Source organism: Oncorhynchus tshawytscha, linkage group LG34, assembly GCF_018296145.1.
Source record: "Oncorhynchus tshawytscha isolate Ot180627B linkage group LG34, Otsh_v2.0, whole genome shotgun sequence".
In the NCBI taxonomy this organism is placed as follows: Eukaryota; Metazoa; Chordata; class Actinopteri; order Salmoniformes; family Salmonidae; genus Oncorhynchus; species Oncorhynchus tshawytscha.
In genome coordinates, this window is record NC_056462.1 from 262624 (window position 1) to 281678 (window position 19055).

The window sequence follows — 19055 nt, forward strand, 5'->3', positions numbered from 1 at the left end:
AAGGGCCATTCCTGTCATGTGCGCGTGTCGGTTTGTGTATATGCACCTGTGTGGAAGTGGGTGCATGATGTTTTTTCCTTTTCCTACAAGACTGACTCACTTAAAGCATTTAGCCTTGATTCATCCATTGTTCTACTTGTTTCTGATTCTTGACATAGCTCACACGGCCAGTCATTGATATTGTTGTTTTGTTTTCGTAGTTCTGCTAAATGGATGACAGTTCCTGCAGAAGACCCTTTGAAACATGGCCTGCTGCCTTCTAGTACATCACAATTGATTTTGTAACTCCGTTAACATTTCCCTCTAGTTTATCAACTGAGCCAATAGCTTAGCATCTTACCCACTCTCATTGAACTAAAACAGTTCTCATGTCAAACGCTAAGTGCATTGTTTTTATTAACAATTTGAAGTCATTGTTCAGCATGAAGGACTTGTCATAACTCTCCTGTGACGATCTGAGGGATCAGGTTACAGGGGGGTCCGCTCTACAGTGTGCTCTCTCTCATAGACTGGGAAGTCGACTGTTTTATGGTCGGTCATAAAATACTCTGCCTCTATGCTCTGTAGTGTTCGAGATTGGAATGTAAACTTTGGAACAAAGAGAGACCCTTGGACATCAAATTTTTGAGTAATTAAATAAATGTTTCTACTTTTGAGAATGTGGGAATGTTCGTGGACACTTAGGGGACAGTTATGACGAGTGCTTTTCATTTGGTGATCTCATGAAGGACAGGAAACACACAACTGTATCTCTTAAAGTGTACATTTCCTAGCTGTCAGGTTTACATCTAAATATTGTGAAACGTATGTGTTTAAACATAAAACTATTTGTGAAAAGATGTGATGTTAACCTTCTAAATGAGCGTATGGATTTTTATATAAAGATTAACTAGTCGATTGCCACACCCATGTGAGCCCAGACATCACATTAGGCGTCATAGAACCTCCCCTTCTTCCACAGAGTATAAAACCCACTTCCTACAAAATATACATTAAGTAATGGAACGCCAGGATGGAGTCCCCACATTGGATTGGCTACAAATCCTAGACGTAGAATTACTAGTCTGCAGCTAGAAATTACGTAAACCTAGGACGAGAATACCCACAACCCCCAAAACATCTAATCTAAGAACATGTTACACCTGACGTATCCATTACAACAGACACTATCCAGAGCCACGGAGAAAACTACAACCACGAAGGACATTGTGACTTCTGGGGAAGTTAACCAGAGACTCTGATGAACTGACCGCGATTCCAACAGAGAAAAAAATTACGTCATACGGGCATAAAAATATACATTGCAATTATTCTTGAATGAGTGGCCGTTCATGTGAAAAGGATTAGCATTTCAATTAATATAATTATCAACTGTGTGTAGTGAATCCATTTTGTCTTTCCCGCTCTTTCTCAGTCCCCACCCCTTTCCTTTGTCTACCAAGCAATCATATTAGCTTCGTCAGCTAGAGACTTTTTCTTTGTATAATGTAGTAACCCAAATATCTACTGTTTGTTGTGTAATTCTGTGTGGTTAGTTAGTTATACAAAATTGGCTTAATTATTTATTTACTATCGCTGATTCATGATTTAGGCTAGGGTTCGTGCAGATATCTAAGGGGTTGCGACATTCAGTAATGAGAACTGATGAGGTAATAATTCATTAATAGAAGACTGTAATATTAAAATATCTGAAGTGTTATATTCTGAAAATTATAACTCTAAATCTCAACATTTTCCGTGGTGCCCTGACCTAGTGAATTAATGTTTACATGATTAGTTCAATCCCTTAATAATTAAACCTAGAGAACTGATTTGATATAAGTCTTCACATTTAATGATAGTGACAGACATAACAGACTCATCTGTTATTTACGCAATACATTTCAAACCAATTTTTTTTATTTTCTTCATAATCTTGCTAAGTGGGTGAATTTTTAATTTTTTTTAAATCACTGTTAATGCATGATTTGTGTTCTACGTATGTTTTATCATAGAGCCCAGTTTAGAATGGCCTCATCCTGAACTAAAGGAACATATAGGATCTCTGACTATTCCTGGTTGTAACTTCGGGGAAGCACTTGAAAAGGGAACTATTTAATATATGTGGTGCATCTTGCTTTCATTCTATTATCTTTGCGTGCGTTTTCCTTTTTATACCTTGGGGTGAGAGTAGCTTCATCAGACAGACAGACAGTATATTGAAAGCAGGTGCTTGCACACAGGTGTAATTATCATCTCCTCATGCTTAGTGTATAGAAATGCTGAGCAGACCCAGTTGCCCATTATTTTTGCTAGAAGAAGAGCTCTCAGTGACTTTGAAAGAGGGTTGATTGTTGGGGCACGTTTGGCTGGTGACAGAGACTGCTCAACTTGCTGATGTCACCAGATCTCAACCAAATTGAACACTTATGGGAGATTCTGGAGCGGCACCTGAGACCAGCATTTTTCACCACCATCAACAAAGCACCAAATAATGGAATTCCTCGTGAAAGGATGGTGTTGCATCCCTCCAATAGAGTTCCAGAGACTTGTAGAATCTATTCCAAGGCGCATTGAAGCTGTTCTGGCTCGTGGTGGCCCAACTCCCTATTAAAACACTGATGTATTTCCTTTATTTTGGCAGTTACCTGTAAGTAAGAGTTTACATCGCAATGGAGATTAGTCTTTTGTCTGCATAAATTGATTGGTACCTGTGTCGCTAGTAGGTGGGTCGTCCACGAGAAATGAGTCCGTTTTGATATTTTTAGTAGAGATTGTGCACCAATATTGCATTTTAAAATCCTATTAAATTAAATGAAGTGCCCTTTTAAAATTCAATAAATATTTTTTTTTATATGAACAAGGCAACAGTAAACATGTCGTCCCCCATGACTATCCATTATATTGACCAGATGTTCAAGTCGCTCTAACAATGAAAAGACATTTCTTAAAAAATGGAAGACAGTTAGCCTGGGTACCAGGCTCTTCAGCTGGTTAAAGTGTTGGGCCAGTAACCGAAATGTTGCTGGATCGAAACCTTGAGCCGACAAGGTAAAAATCTGTCGTTCTGCCCCAGAGCAAGTCAGTTAACCCACTGTTCCCCGGGTGCCGAAGACGTGGATGTCGATTAAGGTAGGCCACAGCACATCTCTGATTGAGGTATCCCCCTTTCCCTAATCCACACCCTGTACTTTGCCTCTTCCTCTCTGATGTGACTCACAAATTTCAGTTAATTACCATAGTTCCTGCCTTGTGCCAATCAGTGCAATTTTGTAAATGACGAATCTCTATGGTGAGATGCATCATTCACCAAGTTTGGTCAAAATTGGGTCAGTGCTGTTTGAGTTTGCGTGTAAGGATGGACGGATGGAGGGATAAAGACTTACTAAAGTACAAAAAAAATCAGCATTTTGGCATGTCACCTTGTGCACTCTGACTTCTAGGAGGATTTTAACTCCCTTACTCCCCAGATTTCTCGGTTTTCATCATCATTGGAAATCCCTAGTTATTTTGTTGCTTTGAAAAAGTAGTTTATGAAGATTTATAATTTTATTTCATGTGATTTAGGGACTAATTTTTATGTTAAAAAAAACCTGTCCCTCATTTTAAGATCAACCCTGTTCTATGAACTGAACTCTCATTTGAATAAATGTTTTATTTGAACCTTTTATTTAACTAGGCAAGTCAGTTAAGAACAAAATCTTATTTTACAATGATGGTCTACCCTGGCTAAGTCCTAACCTGGATGACACTGGGCCAATTGTGCACCGCCCTATGGGACTCCCAATCACAGCAGCCAGGGATCGAACCAGGGTCTGTAGTGACCCCATTAGCACTGAAATGCAGTGCCTTAGACTGCTGTGCCACTCAGGAGCCCAATATGGTGTTACTATTACAAAAATAAATACATCTTAACAAACAAACTTGCATTCAATTGCCCCTCCCCTGTTGCACACAACCAGCTTCCATTCCCCCTGTCACAAGGGGATTTATGGCTGATTTATGGCCTGTTACGCTCCACCCTGTGACTTTATTTGGCACTTAATACTCACTTACTATAGGCCTATTTTAACTTCTTGAGACGGGAAACAAGTTTTTAATTATTTTATTTTTTTACATGTTATGAAGTTGAAAATGTGCACTTCATGACAATGTTAAAATCAATTGTATTTTTTTCAACAAGTTACACTCATTTTGTGGAACGACCCCATTGTCATTTCACTACCAATATTCCCTGTGTTTTTTTTAACATGCGTATGTCTCCTTCAAGCTCAAAGTTGCATCGAAATGTGCTGATATGAGTTAATCGTTCTTCTGACATTCTATTTCCTGACACTGTCTTTGTCCCGTCTCTTTATTTTTGCACTTCCTCTTTTACTGCTCGTTCTCTTGTGCATGCGTTTCCCCTTCTCTGTGCTTAATTAGCCAGATGTACAGACTAGAGCTGGGCGATATGAACAAAAATCCATATCGCGATAAATTGCCTGAATTGATGTGATAAATATAAAAATTTTATAGCATTAATATGCACCACCGTTTAAAAAAAAAAAGTATTATCCTTTAAACTACTACTACAAGTTTTATGGTTGTGGCCATCAAATGTCCCATTAACAGTCACCCATATTAGCAAACTTCACATTTCTCTAGTACAGCCTACTTTTTGTAATGAACGATATCAGCAAAATGCCTGCTATAAGTGGTCAGTGTTGAGGATTTAATGGTTTCTCGTCCCAGTACAGACCACATGTCACGACACGGCCCATCGCCACACTTCATTTCCCCGTCAGGCCGAGTCGCCCGTCAATGTGACATGGGACTGAGGCTCAGTTAAATACTGCTCATGCAGTGTGTGTATTTGTAAATGGCAGTACACAACTACTGTCTGACTGATTGAATTGGAAGCATTTACCTGAGGGGAGTCTACCTGCTTGTTATTATTTTTATACCAGATTCAAAATCTGTATAGGGATTTTAGTTGACTATGGCGGCAGGTAGCCTAGTGGTTAAGAGCAACAGGCCAGTAACCGGAAAGTTGCTGGTTTGAATCCCCAAAAAGACTAGGTGAAAAATCCCTTGAGCAACACACTTAACGCTAATTGCTCCTGTAAGTCGCTCTGGATAAGAGCATTTGCTAAATGACTAAGATGAAAATGTGATATTTCATTTCCCATTGCTTTTTACATGCATGGCTTCCTATTGTTTGAAGCGCTTTTATTTTAAATGCAATCAGAAGTCATATGTATGGGCATTTACTGGAAGTTGTACTGGCATGTGGTTTTGTGTTGGCTGTAGTTCTTGTCAATATAGAATTTACATTAACAGCAAGCCATGAAGTGTTTGTGTGTGTGTTTTCTTGCTAACATTTGAATAGTGTGTGTCACGTATATGTCTTTGTGTGGGTACTTATGCATTGCCAATATGTTATTGTGTGGTGTTTGCAGGTGTGAGAACCCACGTGTATTCAAGCTGGGGCTTATCTCTGGGTTTTGGTGGGCTCTGGCTCTCCTCTGCTGGATCAGTGACAAGATCTTCTGTGAGATGTGGTCCTCTGTCAACTTCCCCTACCTACACTGTGCTTGGTGAGCTTGAAACTGCATGAAAAGTAATTGAGAGAGTTTTCATTTACATTTTGGTCATTTAGCCGACACTGTTATCCAGAGTGACTTAGTCAGTGAATTCAACTACGATAAATAAAATAAATGAATAGTTTAAGTGACAATGTTTTCAGACCTCAAAAGTGGTCTAATGGTGAGATGAGTCCATGCACCACACTGTCTGATATGTAGATACAGCTACTGTATATGCCTCAATCTCAAATTAGTGGGAAAGATGGTTAGCTACCATTTTAATGTAATCCTTTTAAATGGTCATCTTGATGTTCCATCACACATGGTGCACGCATGATGATGACACATATTGTTATGACAATGGCTTTCAGAATTATTTTCCCCTTTTAAGAAGCTTGAAGTATTTTATTAACCACTCTAATGTAGGGCTATTCAATTCTAAGCCTGGGGGATGAAACCTGCAACACCTTTGTTTTCAAAGTCCTAATCAGGTACTGATCTGGGTCACCAGAGGACAGCAATGGTTGGAAATTGCACCTGCTGTTTTTAAGAAGGAAAAAATACATGAAGATTAAAAACATGAAATTGTCTTCACACTTTCTGTATTTAAAAATGTAATTTTTCCACCCACACCCAGCAGACTAAACTAGTTGAAATCATGTTATAACCAGAAGCTGGTTGAAATTGTCATTATGAACGTCCTTACAACCATTTTTGCCCACTGGGCAAGTTCTTTCACGTCAGTGCAGATAGAAGAAAGTAGATGAGGAAAGGAAGCCACTCAAGTTTGTTGAGATACACCATTAGGGCCAGTTTCTCAGCTAGTTTTCTGAGAAACTGGCCCTAAATGTTTTCGGTCCTGACCCCATGACTCTTGTTCCCACAGGCACATCCTTATCTGCCTAGCCTCCTACCTGGGCTGTGTGTGCTTCGCCTACTTCGACGTCGCCACAGAGGCCCCCGAACGAGGCCCGGTCATCATGTTCTGGCCCAACGAGAAATGGGCCTTCATCGGAGTGCCCTATGTCACTCTACTCTGTGAAACCAAGAAATCTGACTCTGTCAAGGTGACATAACATCCTCAGGGCCCACTGAGCTTGGAAAATTCCTCACTATGAGGTGCTCCCCAAACATGCACACAAAATACGCCCTGATGTCAGACAATCTGAACAATGCATGTAGAATGCTTTAAAATTAAGTACCTCTAAAGTACTTCTCTGACATGGGTGACAAAGTCCACATAACGTGTCCGTTATCGCTTCAAAATGAAATCCCCTCAATAATGCAATAATGTTTTATGCAACTTAATGTCAAAGCACAAATGTGTCCCGCAGTCATCTATTAAAGTGACATAAGTGAGGTAACATCAATGCTAAGAAACTTACCAAGTTCTTCATTAATCAACTGCGAATGTAATTCTCAGGCTTTGTTGAGGTGATCGTGAATAATTCAATTTAGAGTAAGGCAGTAATGTATATAGGTGTGTTGCAGTGTTTCTCACAGATATGTATTTTTTCAGCTCTGGATCTACTATTCAAAATGCTCACTTGCCCTTACATTTTCAGGCAATTGAGCACAAATGGTGAGGACCTTGCCAATGGTGTATATTGTGCAGTATTTACATATACAGCGTGGCTGACTGATTGTTAATACTGTTATAGACGTATATATTAATTAACCCCTTAGACTCATGGGAATTGACCTATAGGGAGAAATTGAAATGTTTCTTACAGAAGAAATATGGAATGCATAACCAGGATAGCAATTAAAAGGGAACAGTTTGGTTAGTTATTGGAAAATGATCACACTAAAGCTGAGGACACAAGACTGAATCCAAACATTACATTTTTTGTGCATTTTACTTTCAATGTACTTTTCGCCGCATTTGTTGATAACGAAATCTAAAAATACTCTGGATACATTCAGTTACATGATAAAAAAATATTATTGGAAAATTTGTGTTAGGTACAACATAAGACAAAAAAAATGACAAGTGAGAGATCTAATTGGTGTTCCCAAGTGGCTTCTCCAAAGTAATTCTCTCCGAAGTAATTTCAATGCACTTTTTATGACTCAAAGAAGAGTCTTCAACTGTAAGGAGTTTTTTTTCTTCTCTCCTAGCTGTGCCGTTGAGGAACTAGAGCCCGCACATATGTGGTTTTTTGTTGGGAACACAGCCCTGCATCCCCGTCTTTACACAATTACTGTTGTTTACGCAATCCAAAACCGGTCCATTATAAATCGCAATCTGGGTCAGGTGGGCATAACGTGAAAGATTGTTCTATTGCCAAAATGACTAGCTAAATAATAAAATATGTACTCACAGTGTTAGGCCTTCACAAGGCAATTCAGAGAAGGCGATAATCATTTTGGTGCGCATAGAATGGAGTCGTGTGCATTCAGATGCATGGTCCGCTGCAAGTTTATCACGATACAACAAATAGGCTCATTCTGTTCAGGACAACCCAGGGTATAATGCCATGTCATCTGTACATCAAACATGTAATATACATGTTGACACTATATTACTTGAGTTGATATGGTAATGTGAAGTAGACTCACAGGTGTTTGGCTTGGTTGTATGACATCAGTGGTATAATCATCCTCATAATTTATAGCCTTTCCCTCACTCAGACAACAAAACATTTGCTAAAGTTGCCCAATTATAGCGGGAGGGATGAAGGCAACTTCTTGTCGCGTGCGGTGCTCAAGTTCAGAACAACTGTCAGTCAAAACCCATACAGAGCTATGAAGCTGAAATCCTGAGGAAATCCTGAGCTCTGACTCATGTATAGCATGTTACTGTACAGCCATTGTGTTTGAATTTAGGCTCTTAGCAATCTTTTTCCACACGTATATGGGTACGAATGTGAAGCGTTAAGACTTTCTGTATACAGTATTATCTCAGTTATTGCATTATCTACAACTATATTTAAGAGCATTTGTATTATATACTTTAAAATGTAAGGCCGAAAGCAAACCATTTTTTTCTCCCTGTTGAAGGCTCTGGAACACACCTTTTTGAAGTAAGAGGTGTTTAGCTGATTCTTATTTTAAACACTCAACCCCCCCAACCATAGTATTTACTGAATGCGGAGTATTAGAAGAGAAATGTAAGTCAAGTCTCAGATTGTCAGTTGTCATGAAAATGAGAGTAACAGAACTGAAATGTAAAACACTGTCTCAACTGTTCATGATTGTGAATTGCAACCATATAAATACTCGCATAGACATAAAAGGGATAGGTCAGTTACCATAGTAATTGTTTGCTGTTGATGTCTTCATGATGCCTTGACAGCAATATTATGCTGGTTGTTACGTGTCCAACCCTACTGAATAGTTACCCACATGAAGAGAACTAAGAAAGTCTAAACTAGACAACAAGGGAGTTTTTTGCACCTGTTATTTTCAGAAGGGAATAAGATAAAAGCAACAAGAATAAAACGCACAACTATCTTAATATTTAATCTACCTTTAGGACTAAAATACACTTTTATTATAGGAGATTCATGTGCCATTGAACATTAGTTTTTAGTCCAGGAGTAGATTTTCTCTCTGTCTGGGGAAACTGGCCCTTATTATTTTTATATTTCCTCCTGGAAAATAAGTGGTGCAAAATGTCACTGGTGCAAGTGCTAAACAACTCTGGATGGCCAATGAAGTAGGTCTATTTAACAAATGAATTAATAATTATGTTATGAATTTAAGTTGCTTTCTTAATTGTCATTTTTGTGCCAAAATTGATTTTTTTTTTTTTTTACATTACTTTGAGCCCTTAGAGAAATATAAGGCATGCAATGCATATCCAATTAAGAGGCACTGTGTGTAGTGGCAAGCCTTGCGTGAAGCTGGTTGGCTTTTTCAATATCCATGTAAGTGAATTGAAATTGAGTAATTGAATACAACTGCTCAACCTACACTACCATTTGGAAGGGCAGGTTGTTGGTTGGAGGAGGCATAGCAAACACTTTTGACTCCAATAACAGTTTTACCACAAGTAATTTAATCTCAAATCAATTACCTTTTTGTGGACTCCATTTAGAACTGTTCTGTTTTCAACTAAGCTATACTGTTATTTCTTTACACAGTCTGATACAATTTGTTTTGTATACAATTTGTTGGGTTGTGTGGTGTCGCAGTATAGGGGCAAACAAGTGCAGGAAACAACTCTATCCAGAGTCCACAAAGTGGTATATTTTGTAACTACAGTATCTGAAGTATTTTGTTTAGCCAAAAAGTATATTTATATTTTCCTAAATGTAGAGCACAACCATTCAAATACATGTTTAAAAGGATGCAAGACAGAAAAAACTGAAGTATTATTATTTTGGATTGTCAACCATTGTAGTGAGTAGATGTCATTTAAGGTATTGTATGGGAAAGGAATACCGTAACATGCAGTGCACTGTTTTAACAAAGGCAAAAAGAGCCGCGCTGGTGTCTACAAACCTTGATACCTTCTACTTGGACTTTATTTAAAAACCTGCAGACATGCAGGATGGTAACTGTTTTTAGAATATGACCATGTAAAATCAAGAATCAACATTCTGTTGCTTTCCAAATTTGAGTGATTTGACAAAGTGCAAAGCTTTTTTACTTGTCAAAATATGTGTTTTGAATCCTATGACAGCCTGTGTAGTAGGCTAACTAATACCCCTTTCACACTATGCACTCCCAAAGCAATTTGTGCTGGCTTCACATTGTCCTTTTCAGCAAGGTTCCAGCAACTAGTGGATGTGTAACTGGGCCAACTGAGTTTGGCTTGGCTCAGTAGTGTGAGGAAAAAACAAATGTAGGACCTGTTTGAATGCTGTCACTTAAACAACGCAATCTTATTTCTCTCCCTTCCTCAAAGTAATCACAGATGTGAGATGTTTGATTGGTAAAAGCAGTGGTGTTTAAGCTTTACTTTTACTTAACCAATTACATGTCAGGGATGGCCTCAAGGTTAGGGCGGAAAGAATTATGCATTTTCTATTGAAACGGCCTTGAGCTAGCCAACCTAAAGCCTACATAATTGTAACTCCGTTCAAGTGAAGTTTAATCTATAAAAAGAGTTCTTGATCCATCTCTCTACCTGTAATGACAATACATTCAAGTTGCACAGTAATATTTATTTTCAGAGTTTATCCTGTTTTGTAGACAAATATTTTGAATGTTATTGAAGTATTTTATATCATTATTTTATGCAACAAAATATAAACTACTACAAAAAAATGCACTGTCTTTGCATTATTCTTTTTGAGGAATTGATTCAGTTGGTTAGATTGGGCATCAAACACATATTGGAACATAATAGCAAGTCTGTCAAAATCCTGACAAAATATGAGTTTCTTTGATCACCAACTTATAACTATGGCTCGCTTTAAAACATGTTGGCTGGAATTGAAGCCTATTGTCATTGTACAGTGAAGTTGATATGTTAAAGCGTTAAGCAGCTGTATATTAGGCCAAGGACAATGTGCTTTCTGCCCTAGTCTTGTCATCTGTCGTCCTACCAACTAAAACGACCTGTTGATCAGAGTTTATGCCACCAGGGGGCAGTGTGGTAAAAAACAAACTTACCGACCATCGAAGCACATAAGGAAGCTGTAGCTTTGACTGAAGTGACAACCACAACAATGTCACATCCATGTCATTGGAAAACCTTCATACACAGTGGATTGTGAATTTGTCTGAAAGCTGTCTATGGGATCAATTTATGAAGTTATTTATTTTTAAATGTTTTATTTTTACATGTAGCTACATTCCAAAATATATGTGAGATTGATTTGCAAACATTTACTAGATTAGAATGCTGAACTTTGACTGACTATTTAAACAATGACAGATGAGCAGTGCTGTTTTCTGGAATTGGCAACTTCAACACAAACAATAACCACTAAAGAATAACATTTCATAGAATTCATAATGTCCATGTGTTAGAAATTAGGACGGACTGTCCATGCCCACCATCTTGATTGTAGATCAGAGGTACAGTGCCAAATTTGTACTCCTATCGGGCATGTTTCTCAAGTTATTCCTTCTCTACTGTATAATGGTTCAAATATTTTCTGATCATTGTTTGTACATTATGTACAGTACATGCAACATTCCACTGCCGTAATTGGTACAGAATAGAGTTGGTAGGCTATACTTCAGTGTCAGACTCCTCACATCGCAGCCTGGATCCATAGACTAGATGTAACAAGTGGTGTAAAAATAACTGAGTCTTTTTTTGGGGAGTACCAGTACTTTACTATTTATATTTTTTACAACTTTTACTTCACTACATTCCTAAAGAAAATTGTCGTTTTACTACATACATTTACGCTGACACTCAAAAGTACTCGTTACATTTTGAATGCTTTGCAGGATAGGATTTATTTTATTTTATTACACACAATGAGAACATCACTGGTCATCCTAACTGCCTCTGATCTGGGGGACTCAAACACATGCTTAATTTGTAAATGATGTCTGAGTGTTGGCGCATGACCCATGGCTATCCATAAAATAAAATAAAAACTAGACAATGGTGCAGCCTGGTTTGCTTTATAAAAGGAATTAGACTTTTACTGCTGATACTTAACTATATTTGAGTAATTACATTTACATAGATCTTTAAGTGTATATATAAAACCAAGTACTTTTAGACAACGTATAACGCGAAGTCTAGTAACCCCACAGGTGGGTGTATAACGGGAACATCTAGCTACCCAAAGGTTGCGTGTTCGAATACCATCATGGACAACTTTAGCTAATTAGACTTTACAACTACTTTTTAGCTACTTTGCAACTACTTAGCATGTTAGCTAACCCTTCCCCTAACTCCTAACCTTAACTGTAACCCTAAGAACAACCAATTGGTAACATACATTTGAATTTGAGCAAATTTGTAACATAGTGTATGTTATGCAAATTCGTAAAATGTATAAATTGCAATTCGTAACATTTCATACGATATGGATGATGGACATCCACAAACTAATACATACCATACAAAACGTAACCTATAAATGGAGTGTCTCGGATTTATGTACAGAATAATATGAAATGCTGAATCTCCTTCATGGTATTGTATGTGTTAGGCTAGTAGGTGGTTGTGTTGTACTTACCAGTACCCAGTGTTCGCGGGGTCCGACATGCCAATCAACCTGCTATCTGCCAGTCACGGGAATGCCTGGAATGTTCTGATGCCGGGCATCCTGGCGGTTGGCGGAGTGGCGTGGAGGGGGGTTGGGCAGGGGGATGGAGCATTGGAAGTTAAGACCAGGTTTTAGCATTTGTTCTCTCTCTTACGTCTGGGCTTCACAAGAGAAGGTCACGATTGGCTTGTGGGTTATCTTTCATTTATTTGGCGTGGGCTACTGCCAAACAGTAGCCTGTGTAAAGTTGGTTTAATAAACCGTCAATTCGTAAACTCAATCCTCTGTCTGGACAATTGTTCCTTTATGATCTAGTCAGGTCATTACAGTATGTTTCTAATTAAGATTGGATCAAAAAGAGAGGGTCCTTGCCGGCTGTGGGAGCACAGTCCTTTCAATTCGCACTGACAGTCCTCCAACACCGTCACCACTTTTAGTTACCTGAGTGGTGTTCTTGCATTTCAACTCCAGAGACTTGGCAAATTTGACTGGTGAGCAGTGAACGCAAGAAGTGTGGTCGCTGTGTTCGCTGTTGGTATTGCACACTGGACTACTACACTTCCCAAAGCAAATGTTGTTTTCCAGCACCAGTCTTGCAGTCGTCATGATGAACCCTCTAAAAATAAACAAATAATTTACTCATCCAAGTACAAATAAATGATAATACTTGTTGGGGTATTTGGCGATATTCTTACCTGTGACATTGGTAATGCGCGACACATCTGCTGGTTGATCTCATAGTGTCTTAAGGGTATTATAGACAACTCAGATTTTCTTCGTAGCAAAAAGCTCTCTCAGAACGATTGACAAGAGTCGTTGATCTGTCTTGGAATGGATTTCTGTTTCAAGATGGAAGCAACCGCAGTGAGTTGGCTAACCAAGGGCAAATGTCCATTACGCGTGGCATCATTACGTGTGCCATTATGCATCTATTCCATTTTCTTTTTCAGACTCCTACGCTCATTATTGGAGACTTCACCCTGTCGCAGTGGCCTAAACCACCCGCTCCTCCCTAGTTCTCCAAATGGTATTCCAAAGCACGTCTGAAATGTAAACTGATCAAAAAAATAAAGGGAACACTTAAACAACACAATGTAACTCCAAGTCAATCACATTTCTGTGAAATCAAAATGTCCACTTAGGAAGCAACACTGATTGACAATAAATGTCACATGTTGTTGTGCAAATGGAATAGACAACAGGTGGAAATTATAGGCAATTAGCAAGACACCCCCATTAAAGGGGTGGTTCTGCAGGTGGTGATCACAGACTACTTCTCAGTTCCTATGCTTCCTGGCTGATGTTTTGGTCACTTTTGAATGCTGGCGGTGCTTTCACTCTAGTGGTAGCATGAGACAGAGTCTACAACCCACAAAAGTGGCTCAGGTAGTGCAGCTCATCCAGGATGGCACATCAATGCGAGCTGTGGCAAGAAGGTTTGCTGTGTCTGTCAGCGTTGTGTCCAGAGCATGGAGGTGCTACCAGGAGACATGGAGGAGGCCATAGGAGGGCAACAACCCAGCAGCAGGACCGCTACCTCTGCCTTTGTGCAAGGAGGAGCAGGAGGAGCACTGCCAGAGCACTGCACTGCAAAATTACCTCCAGAAGGCCACAAATGTGCATGTGTCTGCTCAAACGGTCAGAAACAGACTCCATGAGGGTGGTATGAGGGCCCGACGTCCACAGGTGGGGGTTGTGCTTACAGCCCAACACCGTGCAGGACGTTTGGCATTTGCCAGAGAACACCAAGATTGGCAAATTCGCCACTGGCGCCCTGTGCTCTTCACAGATGAAAGCAGGTTCACACTGAGCACATGACAGACGTGACGGTGTCTGGAGACGCCGTGGAGAACGTTCTGCTGCCTGCAACATCCTCCAGCATGACCGGTTTGGCGGTGGGTCAGTCATGGTGTGGGGTGGCATTTCTTTGTGGGGCCGCACAGCCCTCCATGTGCTCGCCAGAGGTAGCCTGACTGCCATTAGGTACCGAGATGAGATCCTCAGACCCCTTGTGAGACCATATGCTGGTGCGGTTGGCCCTGGGTTCCTCCTAATGCAAGACAATGCTAGACCTCATGTGGCTGGAGTGTGTCAGCAGTTCCTGCAAGAGGAAGGCATTGATGCTATGGACTGGCCCGCCCGTTCCCCAGACCTGAATCCAATTGAGCACATCTGGGACATCATGTCTTGCTCCATCCACCAACGCCACGTTGCACCACAGACTGTCCAGGAGTTGGTGGATGCTTTAGTCCAGGTCTGGGAGGAGATCCCTCAGGAGACCATCCGCCACCTCATCAGGAGCATGCCCAGGCGTTGTATGGAGGTAATACAGGCACGTGGAGGCCACACACACTACTGAGCCTCATTTTGACTTGTTTTAAGGACATTACATCAAAGTTGGATCAGCCTGTAGTGTGGTTTTCCACTTTAATTTTGAGTGTGACTCCAAATCCAGACCTCCATGGGTTGATAAATTTGATTTCCATTGATAATTTTTGTGTGATTTTGTTATCACATTCAACTGTAAAGAAAAAGTATTTAATAAGAATATTTCATTCATTCAGATCTAGGATGTGTTATTTTAGTGTTCCCTTTATTTTTTGAGCAGTGTATATCCACATACTTCTGTTTGCAGAATGCATATGGATATGATTGTTGAGAAAAATATATGCATCTTTCTCTACAAGTTGCAACTGCTCACAAACTTTGGCATCCTGCAAGCAATGCTCCTGGATGAAAAAGCACAAGCCAAACGCGGAGGAAATGGATGTCAACGTTTTGTTTTATGACTGGGGAAATTTAAGTGCCCCCCCTAGACCGAACTTAACTTAACAGAGAACCTTGAAGTATTTAGTAGGCTACTACAAAGCACGTGCTAAATTTGTCAGCAAACTGCCTCAAGTTCCTGTTGACATGTTGTCTTTTGATGTCTTCTCACTTCAGAAGTAAAATCGTATTGTTTGTCTGTGTATTAACGAAATAGGCATTACATATCGTTTAGGGATGCAATTACCAATGCCATATGCTTTACATGCAATAATGGTATTATAACGATCATTTTCCTGAATTAAAAAAATATTTTAATTTATGGTTTTAGATTCATAGGCTATTTGCTGACAAAAAGGTTATTATACAGGATTTTTTTTAAAGCTATTGAAATCATAACAAACTACAGATTCTTCACCTTTCAGTAAAGAAATGTATTCTTAATTCATAATAATAATACTTGATGGGAAGTATGTATTTTCCCCCAAAATAATGGTCCTATTGTTATTATTCAGAATAATTATTAGTAGAACTATTATGCTAAGTTTTACTAACAAAATACAAGAAGCCTCATATTGAGAGATTGTTTCAGACCTTCATAGAGGGCTCTAATGATACACAACTGGCTATTGGACCATATGAGAGGGAAGATAATGGGTCAACTCACAGCTGTGAAAACTGTCCTTAGGACATTTGCACATTTGTTGCCTCCTGTGCCTGGACCATACTGCTACTTTCACTTCGAAGTTACACCTGTTAGCTACATATGTGTTCAAACAATTTAGGTTTTTCATTTGTATATATCATCATGCGAGTCCCATTGCAAACAACTATTTTCATAATAAAAACAAATGCAACGACAACAACAATCATAAAAAAACAAATGTTACATTTTAGTCTTTCAGATCTTGCCTGATAGAACATAAGAAATTAGAAAAAAATATTTAGTAGAATACTGTGTGTCTAATCAGTAATGGGATGTTTGCTTTTGAATAATCGACAGGCTGGTTCAGTGGGCAAGAAAGGTGAAGCGATAAAGCCAGTAACATGCTGACCAGACCGGACACGTCGCGTGCGCGAGTGTCGCAAAATAAATTTAGAAATCCATGTTATTCAATTATTGCACCCACACTGCTCGAGCGCACCAACGAGCGTCTGCGTTGCCAAGGGCTAAAATAGAACTCATTCTTATTTCTGCCGCAGATCGCACTGCAAGTCCTGCCTCTCCCATCTCCTCATTGGTTTATAGAAGCAGATACCCACGTGCCATCTCCTCATTGGTTATACCCACGTGGGTGATTGAAAGACTAACTGTTTTGCCGGTAGTCTGGTAATACAATGAAAGTTTAGATGCAATCATCATATAAGTTAAACGATGAAAAAGCCTGGAAGGAGAGATGACTAGAAACGATTCGGTTGGCCGTTTTATGTGTGGATTAATTGTCGGAGTAGAGGTCCTTGTGCATTTCAGGTAAAATAACAACTCAATGTTTATATCCCAGGACAAATTAGCTAGCAACAGCAAGTTAGCTAAATAGGACAAATTAACGTTAGCTAGCAAGTGCAAGCTAACTAGCTAAATTGCCATACATGTTTAATGCTTTTCGACCTGTCTCCAAATTTAATGTCATTGGTTCAGAGTTGTTTTGATATTTAAACCTGCGTGTCGTTATCGCGTTTGGTGGGGGGGGGGGCAAAATAAATGTATGCACGATAGCGCACGCGCGCAGCCTGTTTGGGTTTCGTGTAAGTGACAAAATGAGACCAACAGCTGTTTATTTTACGTTTAATTTGCTCTGTGTAAAGTTCCTATCTGATTTGGTGACACTTTTAATCTGATTACTGTTTAGGCCAAGTATTCTTGTGAGTACAGTCTAACAAGTATTGTTATTAGTCATTTTTAACCTGTACTTACAGCAGTAACCTTAAACTGTAATTACAATGCTACATTTTACTAACAGGAATAATTACACAGTAATTATAGCACAGTGAGTGTATTTGAGCTGTGTGACTATATGGTTAGATGGCCATGACAGTATGAGGGACCGGAGTAGGACTTTAGTTTGGACATTTGGGATAAAGCCCTGGGACAGGAACGTGCACAGATAGAGGCCTAACTGTGTCTGAGCACCTCACCCTTTGCCCTCCCAATCACCAAGTGCCCCATTGGGTGGTGGTATAGGTCGCCGTCAAGTTCGCCACCCCCCACCCCGTCCATTGGTTTCGCCTTTTGGTCTGCCCTGGATCTCGCTCGCGATTGGTTGCGCCTGTTTCCCGGTCTGTCCACTGAGATTGCAAGCTCCCGGTATCCGATCATGCATGTCTTGCGATGGGTGTGTTAGGCAGGACCAGAATACCTAACCCAAGACCTCACCTAGCTATAGGTGTGTTTGTGTGAGAAGAGCTACATACTTTAAATATCAACAGTACTGCCACAGCAGCATAACATTTGATTAACACTTTATAACACTTGATTACATCATCATCAAGATTCGGTCTGGTTGGCTGATACACGCAGCAGTGAGACTCAAAAAGAGAGGAGAGGAGCGGCTGCATCAACTATCCTCTGACCTAACGCCAAAATCTCTTCAGTATGGAGTTGCAGGTGTGTCAGCAGCAACAGAGTTAGTTGACTCTAGCTAACCACAATATACTACAATATCCACACAGGCCACTAGCCAGCCAGACATATATCATGGGTTATAATATTATACTATGAAGTTATTTAGTTAAGTTATTATTTAGAAGAATTTAAGATAAAATCATTTTTACTCATTGTGATTTATCGGACATTTGCAAGTTAGCTAGCTCATCAATCATCAACATCAATAGCCCACCCTCTTTTACCGATCTCAATAATGTCTTTAGGAGGCAACTAAGTTAGCTTGCTTACAATTTGTGATGAGTAAGTGTGTTGTTGCAATAAATATATAGGCATATTCAAAAAAGAAAAATCACTACAGGGGCTGTAATTTCTAGAAATGAATGCTTAAAATAGAAAAAAAAATTCAGGGAGGGGTACCCTGCCCACTGAAACGTCTGCACAGCCCTGCCCTGGAATACTTGTCCTCAATCAGGGCATCAGTTTATAGTTTTAGCAAGGGTGGCACCCTTTGAGAACAGTGTCCTCATCACAGTAGAAACCTTTTCCAAAGCCCAACTGGGTGCAACCCAGGACAGCAGAAGAATGCCAGGTGATATGGCTGCTGACTGTAATTATCAATAACATGTCTTTATTGAACTATGGACATTTTTTTAAATGTAAATGTAACCTTTATTTAACTTGGCAAGTCAATTAAGAACAAATTATTGTTTACACTGGGCCAATTGTGCGTCGCCCATCTCCAATCACAGCTGGATATGATACAGCTCTTGCACTGAGACGCAGCGCCTCTTAGACTGCTGCGCCACAAGTTTGCAGTTCACCCCTATTCACACACACATCCCCTAAGAACAGTTTGACAATTGTCCCGATTACGTATTTCCTAATAGAATTAAACTAATTTAGTCAATTTTTCATCAGAAGGAGTGTAAACGCTTTTCTTTAATATGCAACTTTGCCAGGCTGCTTTTTATTTTATTTTACTAGGCAAGTCAGTTAAGAACAAATTCTTAT

General features: G+C 39.6%; 1 protein-coding gene across 1 annotated transcript in view; it reads left to right on the forward strand.

Annotated features, from left to right (window-relative positions):
- LOC112231655 (alkaline ceramidase 2) overlaps positions 1-10775 on the forward strand; it is a 33843-nt gene extending 23068 nt beyond the window's left edge. Inside the window, exons 5-6 of the mRNA XM_024398352.2 lie at positions 5421-5558; positions 6433-10775. Coding sequence (XP_024254120.1) covers positions 5421-5558; positions 6433-6622 — 328 coding nt within the window. The 3' untranslated portion in view covers positions 6623-10775. The remainder of the gene's footprint in view (positions 1-5420; positions 5559-6432) is intronic.
- The last annotated feature ends 8280 nt before the right edge of the window (positions 10776-19055 follow it).